The following is a 14,263-nucleotide window of genomic DNA, read 5'->3' as shown; positions in this document are numbered from 1 at the left end:
GCCGTCCTTCCACACGGCCCTTAGGTTCCCCTGCAGCCAGAGACAGGCGAACCCCTGGCCAGCCAATCACAAGCCGGAGAGGGACTTTAAATCAAAAAAGCTCCACCGGCGCCGCGTGCCGAAGGAACCAGCCCCTTTGTGCACCCCTTCGTGCAGCCACTGAGAGAAGCTACAATCCACCTTTCAGCTGCACACCATCACCGCAAAGCCTAATTCCCACAACTAATATTTAGACTATCTCCGCAAGCCGGAGCTACCACCCTACAATATCAGCTATCATTACCTCCAGCAATCACTTGAGAATAAGATCGCACTCAAGGTATGTTCTAGCACGAGCTTCTAATATAAAAGCTCCTATTTCTCTCTGCCTGGATACAACGCCTCACCAACTAGCAAACTTTGTGCCTGAAGCCTCCCCAAGTCATATAATCTTCAGTCCCACCACATACCTCTACCACCACCAACCTACCTCCCAGCATCCATCTCGCCCAGCAACCATTCAGTACTCTGCGCTTCCAGCAACCACTCTTCACCCCCCCGGCTCAAAATATCACCCAAACTCTTCCAAAAAGACAACATGCTACAAACCTTCCCTATCCCCATTATCCCACACTCACTCCTCAACAGAGATAATTCACCCATACTCAATCTTCAACGCTCAAAGAGATCACTGATCCCCATCATGATTTCCCCCCTAACCCAATTCCTAGGCCTTAACTCTCTCAACTCCCAATCCCTGTCAAAAAAAATCACTTGCTCAACGACCACCTCCTGGATACCCAACCGGACCTATGTGCAATAACTGAAACCTGGTTGAAAAACACTGATACACCCCTAATCAACCAACTACCGATACAACTATATGACTTCTTCTCTATCCCCAGACCTAAAAAAAGAGGGGGAGGATTACTGTTGGCCGCAAAAAAAGAACTGAGACTATCCCAGCAAGCAGTTAAATCGACGACCAAACTTGAAATCGGATTATTCAAATCCACCCAGCTTCAAATCTGTCTTATCTATGCCCCCCCTGGGTTCCTAGAATCCGACCCATCCCCTCTCATAGAATTTGTAGCCAAACACATCAATACAAACTCACCAGCTATCCTGTTAGGAGACTTCAACATTCATGTTGATTCCCCTTCTCCCTCCGCCAATTGCGAAGCCCTCCTTTCCTCCTTCCAGGCCATGGGCTTCAAACAAATTATAAATAAACCCACGCACAAAGCAGGCCACACGTTAGACCTCATATTCACAAATGAATCCATCTCGCCCACTTCTCCTCCTACCTGTACCCCCATCCCTTGGTCAGATCACTCGATGATAGCTACAGAACTATCAATAAAAAAAACTCCCGACTCCCATCATCCTCGATCCAATTCAGAAAACCATGTTCCATGGAAGCCCTCAGCAACAGCCTCTCCAAGGACCTAACTAACTTGGACCTCACAAATGCCGACACTGCCATGAACTCCTGGCTAACTATCACCTGCTCAGTAGCTGATAAAATATGCCCCATGTCATCCGCACTAACAAAAACCCTGGTTCTCAACAGAATTAAGAAAACTCAAACAAGATCTGCAACATAAAGAACAACGCTGGCGGAAGGATCCCTCCCCTACCACACAGGCCTCCTACAAAACCACAGTGAGCTACTATAGGGCCTCCATTCTTCGCACCAAAGGGGATTTCTACGCCAAAAAAATACACGGCTTCCTATACGACCCGAAAACACTTTTCTCATATGTTGCAGTCCTTACCACCCCTGTTCTTTCAATCATCCCAGAAGAAGAAGCCCAAAACAAATCCACAGAGTTGGCAGTTTTCTTTGACAACAAAATCAAAAATTTACTTACTCCTCTGACAAGTTCCAACTCTACTCCAAACACCCAGCCTCCACCTAGCCAAAACTACTCCCCAGCGATACACAGTCACTAGAATCTTTTGATCTAACATCATCCTTGGAAATCAAATCCATTATCAAGAAAATGAAGCCTTCATCGCACCCAATAGACCAAATACCGACCAAACTCCTCCTCACAATTCCGAAAACCACTGGCCAACATCGTAAATTGCTCCCTCACTCAAGGAACGGTCCCGGACGCATTAAAACTGCTTCTCTGAAACCCTTACTAAAAAAAAAACCAAACCTGGACCCAGCTAACCCTATAAATTTCCGCCCCATTGCCAACTTACCTTTCATAACCAAGCTAATGGAAAAACTGGTCAACACTCGACTTACAGACTACCTCGACGCCCATGACATTCTCTATCCTTCTCAATTCGGATTCAGGAAACGCCGAAACACAGAATCTCTCCGACTCTCATTAACGGACAACTTATTGATGGGCCTTGACAAAGGCCAATCCTACCTGCTAGCTCTTCTCGACATTTCTGTGGCATTTGACACAGTAAATCATACAATCCTCATCAACCGTCTGATGGAAATAGGCATCTCAGGCTCTGCACTCCTCTGGTTAAAATCCTTTCTAAGCGACAGGCACTACAAAGTAAAAATAATCAACAAAGAATCTCCCCCCGTACCTTCCAAACAAGGTGTACCCCAGGGTTCCTCACGTTCCCCTACCCTATTTAACATCTATCTACTCCCCCTTTGCCAATTACTCAATAACCTCAACCTTACTCACTTTATATATGCTGACGACGTGCAGATCCTAATCCCCATCAAGGATCCCATCTCCAACACTTTAAACTTTTGGAACAGCTGCCTTCATTCTATCAATCTCCTTCTCTCGAGTCTCAACCTGGTTCTCAATACGTCCAAAACCGAACTCCTGGTCATCTCCCCTAATGATAACCCCCTCGCCAGCACCACAACTATACCACGAGTAAGCCAGGTGAGAGACCTTGGGGCCACTCTGGACTCTAGAAAGGTCATTAACACCACCACTAAAGAAGGCTTCTAAAAGCTACAGGTCCTAAAACAGTTAAGACCTCTCCTACACTTTCATGACTACCGTTCAGTCCTTCAAGCCATACTGTTTTCAAAGATTGATTACTGCAACGCACTTCTGCTCGGTCTCCCTGCCTCCTCCACTAAACCACTACAGATGCTGCAAAACGCCGCAGCCAGGATCCTTACAAACTCTCGTTGTATGGACCACATCACACCAATTCTAGAAATACTACACTGGCTACCCATCCACTATAGAATACTCTTCAAGACACTGACCATCATTCACAAAACCATCTATCAGCAATCCTCACTCCAACTTACCATCCCTCTTGAATTCCACTCTTCATCAAGGCCAATCAGATCTGCATACAGAGACTTTCTCCAGGTGCCCTCTAGCAAATCCTCTATACACAACTCCATTAAAAAATGAGCATTATCCACCGCTGGACCGCATCACTGGAATTCATTCCCCCCAGATCTACGCCAGGAACAATGCTATCTCACCTTCAGGAAAAAATTGGAAACCTGGCTGTTCGCTCAAGCATATCGCTGAAGAAGCCGTACCGCAACCAGCACTGACCCTGCACTCCCTTGCCCCCCTCAGTTGCATCATCTGTCCCCCTCACAAAGGAACTGTTTTGCTAGAAACGGCTCATCCAAATAACTTGTTAAATATACTCTTCTATGTTAACCAAATATGTCTTTACTATTTAAGCAATTGCTCTATGCTTATTTTACCTTACCCTCTAGTTGAAATTGTTTAATCTATCCCTACTCTTCTAACTGCCTTGTTCTACATTCCTTGTTGTATTGTAACTTTAGCTTTCTGTGTTAATTGGTTTGCCCCTAGTTTATTGTAAACCGTTACGATAAGACTTGGTCTTGAGCATCGGTATATTAAAATAATTAAAATAAATTTAAATAAGCAATGGGTACCTTGACAGAGACCTTGTCTTCTAGCCAGATACAGAATTGGACCAAACTTATTTTCGAAAATGTATATCTTGCTAGTCGGCTCAGTGAGAGCATTTCTAGGGATATGCTTCTGGATCTGATCAGGAAGAGTCAACAGGTCTCCCCTCGGACTCATCTTCACAAAAAATAGCAAATGTCTCCTTTGTCTAATTTGTAAAGAGAATTGCAAAGACCATTTCATTTAATTTGCAAAAGGAGGAAGAGTCCAGGACAAAAAATACTTGACATCTTCCAGTTTGTGGATTCCCCTTCCCCACCCCAAAGATATCATAGCACTGCCCATTTGCAAAATATAGGAGACATAGATGAGAATGTAGGAGACTGCCCTCTGTCACCAAGAATAAAGAAAGTAGATCTAGGATTTGTTTAAAGTCCATTTTTTGCCTGTAATTCACAGAATCAAACAAGAACTTAAAGAATGAGAGGCTTCTAGGAAAAGTAAAAAGTCATGGGATAGGTGGTGATGTCCTTTCTTGGATTACAAACTAGCTAAAAGACAGGAAACAGAGAGTAGGATTATATGGACAATTTTCTCAGTGGAAGGGAGTGAGCAGTGGACTGCCTCAGGGATCTGTATTGGGACCCTTACTTTTCAATATATTTATAAATGATCTGTAAAGAAATACGACGAGTGAAGTAATCAAACTTGCAGATGATACAAAATTGTTCAGAGTAGTTAAATCACAAGCAGTTTGTGATAAATTGCAGGAAGACCTTGTAAGACTGGAAAATTGGGCATCAAAATGGCAGATGAAATTTAATGTGGATAAGTGCAAGGTGATGCATATAGGGAAAAATAACCCATGCTATAATTACACAATGTTGGGTTCCATATTAGGTGCTACAACCCAAGAAAGAGATCTAGGTGTCATAGTGGATAACACATTGAAATCGTCAGTTCAGTGTGCTGCGGCAGTCAAAAAAAGCAAACAGAATGTTGGGAATTTTTAGAAAGGGAATGGTGAATAAAACGGAAAATGTCATAATGCCTCTGTATCGCTCCATGGTGAGACTGCACCTTGAATACTGTGTACAATTCTGGTCGCCGCATCTCAAATAAGATATAATTGCGATGGAGAAGGTACAGAGAAGGGCTACCAAAATAAGGGGAATGGAAAAACTCCCCTATGAGGAAAGACTAAAGAGGTTAGGACTTTTCAGCTTGGAGAAGAGACGACTGAGGTGGATATGATAGAGGTGTTTAAAATCATGAGAGGTCTAGAACGGGTAGATGTGAATCGGTTATTTACTCTTTCGGATAGTAGAAAGACTAGGGGGCACTCCATGAAGTTAGCATGGGGCACATTTAAAACTAATCGGAGAAAGTTCTTTTTTACTCAACGCACAATTAAACTCTGGAATTTGTTGCCAGAGGATGTGGTTAGTGCAGTTAGTATAGCTGTGTTTAAAAAAGGATTGGATAAGTTCTTGGATGAGAAGTCCATTACCTGCTATTAAGTTCACTTATAGAATAGCCACAGCCATTAGCAATGGTAACATGGAATAGACTTAGTTTTTGGGTTCTTGCCAGGTTCTTATGGCCTGAATTTGCCACTGTTGGAAACAGGATGCTGGGCTTGGTGGACCCTTGGTCTGACCCAGTATGGCATTTTCTTATGTTCTTTTAGAATTGATGACATGTTATTGTTTGCTCTGTGCTTCATCCAATAAACATTAAATTATTAAAAAAAAAAATGGAGTATTTCTGAGAATAGAATCATGGAAGTTCTGAATTTATATTTCCTACCTGAAATCCCAATTTTGGCTTCAAGTCCCCCCTCCTCCATCTTTCTATGCCATTGTTACCCACATGTACCATAACAGCGGGCTGCTCCCCAACACTTGAAATCCTGTCTAGGTGTGATGTACACCATACTGGGTAGGTTACCAAAAACTCCTCTGCTCACCAGCCACTGTTATATGCATTCCTAAAGATTGAATCAACAACCACAACGGCAGTCCTTGCCCTTCCCTCCTGGGTATGTGTCCCTGGAGAGACATCCTCTGTGTGTGAAGGTAATGCATCACCTGGATAACAGATCCTAGCTACAGGGTCACTTCCTGTGACACCAAAGCGATGCTCTTCTTCCACACTTAGTGACCGGTGATATTTTTTTTTATTTACTTACATGTAAGAAGACAGCACAAATTATGCTAGTCTAAGGAAATACAGATCAATATATCATTTCTGTTGCTCAATATTAAACAGTAGCTCATTCCTTAATATACAGTTGTTAATTGCACTTTTCAGTGGTCTTACTCTCAACATGTTGCATTTTCATATAAGATAAAACTGCTTTTAGCCAGTAAAACATATTTCTTATCAATATTTCTAGCAGTTTCTGTATCTTATGAAGAATAATTTCTACCTACATATAGTCTTTGCTTTCTAAACCTTTTATTGCTAACAGTAAGCAAATTCTATGAGATCTGCTCAGCAAGCTTTAGTTTGACCTTTGAAAAAGTTCAAACAGGCCAAAGGCCAGCTTTCTAAAATCCTTCAGTCCTAAGGTGCTTAATTGGGTTGGAACCTAGTTGAGACATAGGCAACAGAGGCTGATGGTAAATTTTTTTGTATTGTCTCAGGGATCAGTCCTGAGGCATCAATAGCTAAGTAGACTAGGGAAAGTCATTGCTGTCCTTGAGAGCAAAAAAAATCTACTTTTTGGTATCTGCCTCATATTTATGATCAGGACTGGCTACTGTTGAAGACACAATGCTAGACTCAGTGGATCTTGGTCTGACCCAACATAGTATATCTTATACACTTATGTTAATCTGTTTGTCAGTAACCTGCAATATGACTTTAATCAGTTGCTAAGGTCAGTGTTAATTTCTTGTTGATTTAAAATTCCTAATTAATTGTGAAAAATATCCCTTCTAACTTAATTTGGTTAGCAGTCTATATATGTAACTGTGACTGGGGTGGGAGAGAGGGAAGATAAAATCCTACTAATTACTCTACAGGAAACAATCCTCACACTTTCCCACAGCAAAAGAATTGACTTTTGCAAGCTTTTAACATATACACAGATTAAACCTTCTCTCTCCTTTTTTTTTTTTTTTTTTAAACCAGCTTTGCTTAGTAAACCAGTACTCAGATCCAGCTCACCCACCAGCAGATGCAGTTTCTGCTATCAGCACTCCCTCAGGACTAAAGCAAAGTAATTGCAAAAGCACTTTTGTCAGATAGCACTTTATCTTACTTGATTTGATTTGTCCTTTCTGCATCAAAAGAAAACATTTACTAAAAGTACAAAATGCAGTGTTAAGCTAGTAACTACATCATCTGTGATTGATAACATAGGCGCTCTAACTGCATGCTTTCCTTTTGTCCTTTTGAAGGTTGTGGAGAAGTGGAATTTTATATGAAGATGCTCTCATCTGAACGAGCTCTAGTAGAAGAATGGCTCTCGGAATTCAAGGTATGCTGGCCAGCAGCTGACAAGTGCCATTTAATGCAGAACCGCCTGAAAGAGGTTTGGTTTTAGGTCTTGAACATTAGGAATTTAGATGATGGTAAAAGATGTAAGGGTAGCAAATGCTATTTATCTATGCAGAGCAGTTTGGTCATTTATTTTAGTGAGATGTTCAGTATTGAGAATTTTCATTTGGTGCATATTCACCCAGTACTTGGATATGGTGTAATAAGGTAGAGGAAAGAAAGAAACATGACTGTTTTTATACTGTGAAATCTATTGTAGATCATTAGGATTGTAGTTTTTCTTTCTTGTATCAAAGATTAGATTTTAGTCTTACGTGCTTACATGAACTATAAATCAGATTGTATGTATATTAGCTCTTCCAATGTTTTTATATCATGAGATTTTATTTCAGTTCTGGCTTTCTCATTTCCAATGCAATACACTTTGGTTATACAAAAGCAGAATGGTGATAACCAGACTGCTTTCAAATTGAAATTGGGATCCTATATTGCAGTTTCTAGTACCAATGACTGTATGTAATTAAAAAGTAAAGAACATGAGTCTTGCTTAGAGTTTGAGAGCATAACAAAGATCTATAACAGCCTAGCCATACTGCTGCTTTCATAAGAGAACAAGTCTTGGTTATGGTCTATGCTGAAGATTCTCTGTTGATGAGCAGTGCTGAAATAGCCATGACAAGTGGTGACATCATCAGCACTGAACATGTGTGGGAGTTTCTACATGGGCACTGCCTTGTGAGCCCTAAAGTCTTTTTTTTTTTCATCTGAGCTACTGCACAGACATGTACTCTTTTTCTGTTTTTAATAACTTTAAATCGTACCTTTTTTCAGGATTCTTGAAATTTTTTCACCACCTTTGTGTTGCTTTGCTGCCTCAGCAGCACCTCAACAATACCTTTTAGTATTCAAAAAAAAAAAAAAAAAAAAAAAAAGAACCAGGATGTCCAGATTAAAGCAGGCACTCTCAGTGGCTTCAAGGATTGCGTGTGTTGCAAAAAATCTTACTGATGGCCATGACATCTGTTATTAGTGTCTTGGTCCTGATCACAATGCACCTAATTGTTACCACTATTGACAGATATCACCATTGATCCAGAGCCTGGAAGATGGAGTTATGCAAGTCTGTAAAGAGCCACAGCCAATCCTCCTCTGAGTGGAGCCTCTTCTAGGTCCCTAGATGCTGAACTGAGCAGAGTTCCCTTTACTTCCATGCAGGCCTTGGACTCCTCTGATTCATCAGGACTGCGTAAAGCATGAAATCACTGGAGTCAGTACTGATAAATCGAGCTCCAGTGTTAGTGGTGCCATTGACACATCAATCCCTAGTTCCATCAATGTATCGAGGCTGTGAGCCTTCAGTGCCTTGAACCTTGGAACACAGATTGTTATCATTGAAGCACCAGGCCTCTGTACTACTCAAATTGGCGCAACACTCAACGGTTACATCAGTGCATTTATGAAGCTTTAGAGGTCCAGGAGGAAATGTGCTCCATTTACCTCCCCAGGGCAATCTCTCTATCAAAGCTTTTGGAACAAGTTAATTGTCTGGAGATATCAGATCCTATTGTTCAGCGGTACTGGTGACAACCATGCACTCCATGGGGAAATTGCTCCAGAGTACTGAGGAATCTATACTAGTTTCAGAAGATGTTCCTCCCCAATGCCAGAAGACACTGCAGCCCTTAGATAAATTGGCAGAGTTAGTAAAGACTTTCTTTGCTTCCCTGGTAACTCAGGACAGGGTGGGAACTCTAACTCTCTCTGGTCCAAAGTGTCAGATTTGCTTCCACAAAGGGGAATCCCTTTATCCCCCACACCAAAGGATGTCCCATCAGAACCCTCATGAGCAGAATCTAGCCCTTGCAGCAGAGTCCAGCCAGTCAGAAGACATTCCCCAAGAATATTCCCCTCTGAGAAGGTAGAGGACTTTGCCCCTGTTACCTGCATCATTATTGGCTTAGTGTTTGTTTGTTTATTTATTTAGATATCACACCGACATTCGATCTCAATTGAGATATCACACCGGTTTACATTCAGGTACTGTAGGTATTTCCCTATCCCCAGAGGGCTTACAATCTAAGTTTTGTACCTGAGGCAATGGAGGGTAAAGTGACTTGCCCAAGGTCACAAGGAGCGACAGCAGGACTCGAACCCTGGTCTCCTGGTTCATAGTCCACTGCTCTAACCACTAGGCTATTCCTCCTCCCTTGTTCACTCCTCCCTCAAATCAGAGGAAGGATTCCTTCAACCACCCTACCTGAACCTCCTGGGTAGTCATCACTACCTGAAGACCTCTCCTATTTTAGGTTTTTGGATAAGTTAGGTAAGGCCCTGAGAGTCAAAATTCATAAAGAAAACGACACCTGCACAGAAGTCTTCAGCCTCTTTCAGATCCTGAAAACTGTGGTAGAACCTGATATTTTCAATCCTGCAAGAATTACAAACAAGGTGGGAAAATCCAGTCTCATGTGCCCCAGTGACCATTAACTTGGACCTCAAATAAAGAGTTCAGGAACTGAGTTTTGGGGTAGTACAACTGCTCCATCAATTGGTTATGGTAGAAACAGGGCTGAAGCTTGCAAAGATCAGCATCTTCTCCAGCATCTCACCAGTACCGCTGAACCGTCGGACGAAAGACCCGCAGACCTGAGCCCTGTAGGCCTTGGCCCTGCCCTATCTCAACGGTAGGACCCGGACCTCCAGACCGGCAAGGCTCTCAGCCCTCCCCCTGGACCCAACTCACGGACAAGCAGCAGGCTTCTAACTTGCCCTACATCCATGGTAGGACGCAGACCTCCGCCGCCCGGACCCACCTCCACGGTGAGTCCCAAACCATCCCAACGACCGTGACTCCCCGCAGACGCCATGGAACCAGGCCCCTTTCTGCTCAGACCTAGACTAGACCCCCGCCCACCGACGCTCCCTAGGCGGCAACGTGGGACCTAACTGGACCATTAAAAAACCCCAAAAGCGCGCCTCTGGTGCCGCGCGCCAAAGGAGCGCAACAAAGGGGCCTGCCCCTTGTCGTGCCCCTTAGCATGACCCCTCTTCCAACAGCCAGACTAAGAAGCACAAACCTGAAAGACCCCAACCCAAATTCACTACCCTCCAACACCCAACCTAACTACCTCATTTGACCCTCACCTTCACCACCAGGCCCAATGAACGACGAAACTCTGAGTCCAGCCTCAGGATCATAAAGACATTTACAACAAGAGTCCTTGATCACACCCTTTTGCTGAACTGCACATATACCAAGATCAACAGAACCAGCAATCCCAATCCAAGCTCAGAACCCCACCCTCTAAACCCCCCTCCCACATCTCACTCTTTCCCCCACTTTCTTAATACCACCCACAAAATCCAATCCAACTGCTAACAGCGCTCAAACTCAAGAAACCATCCCCCAATCCGACAACCATCCCAACCCATCACCTCCATAACAACAAAATCTACCCCTCCACTAATCCCATTCAATAGTCCAAGATGCTCTCCACATTCACAAACACACCAAAAGAAAGGCAACGACGCCTAGTAAAGGTTCTCCTCAATAAATCTATAAAAAGCATGATCTATCTAACCTTCTTCTTCATGAACGCTCAAGCCCTCACAAAGAAATTCATACTAATCTCAGACATCCTTCAGGATCAAAACCCAGACTTCTTCGCAGTGACCGAAACAAGGTTCAAAAATACCGATCATGTAATAACGAACCAAATAACCAACAGCTCATACGATCTATTCTCAATACAGAGGTAATCTCGAAGAAGAGGTGGATTATTACTAATCATCAAAAAACGTTTCAACATGAAACAAATCCCTCACTCTCTCCCTCAGCAATTCGAAATAGCCCTCTTCAACTCAGACAATCTCCAGATCTGCCTAGTCTACTGCCCTCCCAAACTTCTTGACAAAGATATATCCCCTCTTATTGAATTCTTCATAGCAAACATCAACAACAAAAAACCTACAATCGTCCTAGGAGATTTTAACCTCCACACTGATATCACCCCACTATCTCAACCTTGCCAAACCCCGATGGATGTCCTATCCACCCTCAAATTTACTCAACATGTTAACAAACCAACACATAAAGCAGGTCACACCCTAGACCTTATTTTCACAATTGACAAGTTCTTTTCAAACTCTACTCTATCCTACTCTCAAGTCCCATGGTCCGACCACTTACTCCTCCAATGCAAGACCCACACCAACGCTATCAACAAGAATGAAACCAACAAAACATACTCGTTCAAGTACAGACCGCCATTTACTCCCGATCTACTCCAACATGAGCTCGAAAAACAATTATTGAACATAGATCTGTCTAATATAAACAATGCCACCCAGTCATGGCATTAAATTACAACAGAAACCACCAACACCATAAACCCTGAAAGAATGAAACTAATCAAATCAAAAAGACAAAACATCAACCCTTGGTTCAACTCACAACTAAAGGATACCAAATCCACCCTAAGACGAAAAGAAAAAGAATGGTGAAAAAGCAAATGCCCACTAACGCTAGAAAGATATCACACTTATCTTGCTTTCTACAAAAGCATGATAAACAAGTCAGAGAGAATACTACAGCAAAAAAATCCTAAACTCCTCAAATAACCCGAAATCTCTTTTCAATATAGTAAACAACCTAATCGCTGTGAACAACAACACTCTTCCAAATAAAAACCCTAAGCCAAGACCTCGCAATCTTCTTTAAAAACAAAATCAGCAAAATAACTGAAAAAGTAAATAACACCACAAGCAACAATCCACACCTAATCCGCAAAGATATCACTCCTTGGGCCACCTTTGAAACTATATCATCTGCTGAAACGGAGAAATTAATCGTCACTAAACCCAGCCCGTCATGATCTTGACACCATACCAACACGATCACTAAAAGAAATATCCCAAACCTTCACGCTAACCATCACAGCAATCATAAACAAATCACTAGAAGAAGGAGAACTACCAGACAAACTAAAAATCGCCACCATAAAACCCATCTTAAAAAAAAAAAAGAACCTCGATCCTAATGAGCTAAGTAACTACTGCCCATATCAAATCTATCGTTCCTCGCCAAGCTAACAGAAAAGGCCGCACTTAAACAACTTAACGACCATCTTGTTGCAAACAACATCCTATACCCCACCCAACACGGCTTCAGAAAAAATTACAGCACCAAAACCCTACTCATCAATCTATCAAACACTATCTTAAGGGGATTTGACAATGGTCAACGATACATCGTCATCCTACTCGATCTATCTGCCGCCTTCGACACAATCGAACACAAAAGCCTAATCTCCAGACTAACTGAAATCGGCCTAACAGGGAAAACACTAGATTGATTCACATCCTTCCTCCAAAACAGAACATACAAAGTAAATATCAACAACCACACTTCCGAAGCCATCCCTCTAGAAATCGGAGAACCTCAAGGATCCTTGCTATCTGCAATCCTTTTCAATATATTCTTATTACCACTATGTCAACTTCTTTCAAGTGTCAGCGTCACTTACTTCCTGTACGCCGACGACATACAGCTAATCGTCCCAGTAACAAACACCATAGAGAACGCATTGAAAATCGCAGCCACGCTCATTAACGAAAATTAAAATCCTACTAAATCAAATGAAACTGCATTAATACTGACAAAACTGAATGCATACTAATTGAAAGGAACAACTCTGGAGAACATCAGAACCATTCCATCATCATAGACAACAACTCCATCAAGCTAAAAGAACACGTAAAAGATCTGGGAATCTGGATTGACCCAGAGCTCAACCTTAAACACATCGCAATGAAAATAAAAGGAGGTTTCCACAAGCTATCAATTCTCAAACACCTCAAACCACCACTAAACCTAACAGACTTCAGAACCATCCTGCAATCCCTGATTTTCTCAAGCATCGACTACTGCAACTTGCTTATGATAGGACTTCCCAAATCAACCCTACGGCCTCTACAAATACTACAGAACGCCACCGTGTGAATCCTCACTGGGCATAAAAAAAACAGACCATATCTCTTCTATCTTAAAAAAAAAAAAAACTACACTGGCTCCTCTTAGAAAAAAGAATCGACTTCAAAACACTATCAATCATTCACAACTCAGTCCACCACAATGATTATGACAGCCTTAACACCCTAATCCAAAAACACCACAATCAACGCAACACCAGATCAACAACAAACAAAGCACGACTAGAGATTCCATCAGTCTCCACAGCCAAACTTTCTACTGTAAGAAAAAGAGCATTCTCTGGAACACCCTACCAAACAGCCTAAGACTACAAAGCAACACCAAAATGTTCAAGAAGCTAATCAAAACCTGACTTTTCAAACCAGCCTACAAGCATGGGATAGGATAAACCTATCAAGATGACAATACCTGCCAGTTGATCATTCTCCTAATATCTCGCCCTACATTCTAACTTATCATTATAACATTCCATCCTCATTGTAAACAATATCCTACCTCCTGTATATCACCCCCATCATACTCCTAAACCTAACCGGGAAATCCTCTCTACTTCTAATGCATTAAGCTAAACGACCCCTAAAATTTGATTATACTTACCGATCAACCTATAACGCTATTTAATGTCCTTATATTAGCAATGTTATAAAGCATTTATCACTGTTACTTTATATTAATTGTTTATTGTTCCCCCCCCCTATGTTCTAATGCTAATCGTTGTTATATTTGTTTCTCTAATGTTTCAATGTAATTCATTGTTATAATTGTAAACCAGAGTAAAGGCCGACACCAATACTTCAGTATAAAAAAAACATACAAAATAAAAATAAATAAATAAAAGTAATCCGTCAGGCAAAGATCCTAGGCTGCTAGATAACTTTGTGGAAATGTTTTCCAGAGCTTGATGCTCAATGTCCACATTGCAGCTCACCATTTACTA

At 41.9% G+C, this 14,263-nt stretch overlaps 1 protein-coding gene across 6 annotated transcripts in view; it reads left to right on the top strand.

Moving 5' to 3' along the window:
- Positions 1-14,263, top strand: part of FAM126B (family with sequence similarity 126 member B) — a 221,862-nt gene that overhangs the window by 90,407 nt on the left and 117,192 nt on the right. For all 6 annotated transcript variants that reach the window (XM_029606225.1, XM_029606224.1, XM_029606227.1 and 3 more), the window contains one exon: positions 7,235-7,314. In XM_029606225.1, the coding sequence (XP_029462085.1) occupies positions 7,258-7,314 (57 nt within the window). In that variant the 5' untranslated portion in view covers positions 7,235-7,257. The remainder of the gene's footprint in view (positions 1-7,234; positions 7,315-14,263) is intronic.

Source organism: Rhinatrema bivittatum, chromosome 6 (genome assembly GCF_901001135.1).
Source record: "Rhinatrema bivittatum chromosome 6, aRhiBiv1.1, whole genome shotgun sequence".
Classification (NCBI taxonomy): domain Eukaryota; kingdom Metazoa; phylum Chordata; class Amphibia; order Gymnophiona; family Rhinatrematidae; genus Rhinatrema; species Rhinatrema bivittatum.
Note: the sequence above shows the minus strand (reverse complement) of the source record. Positions and strands in the feature narration are given on the sequence as shown.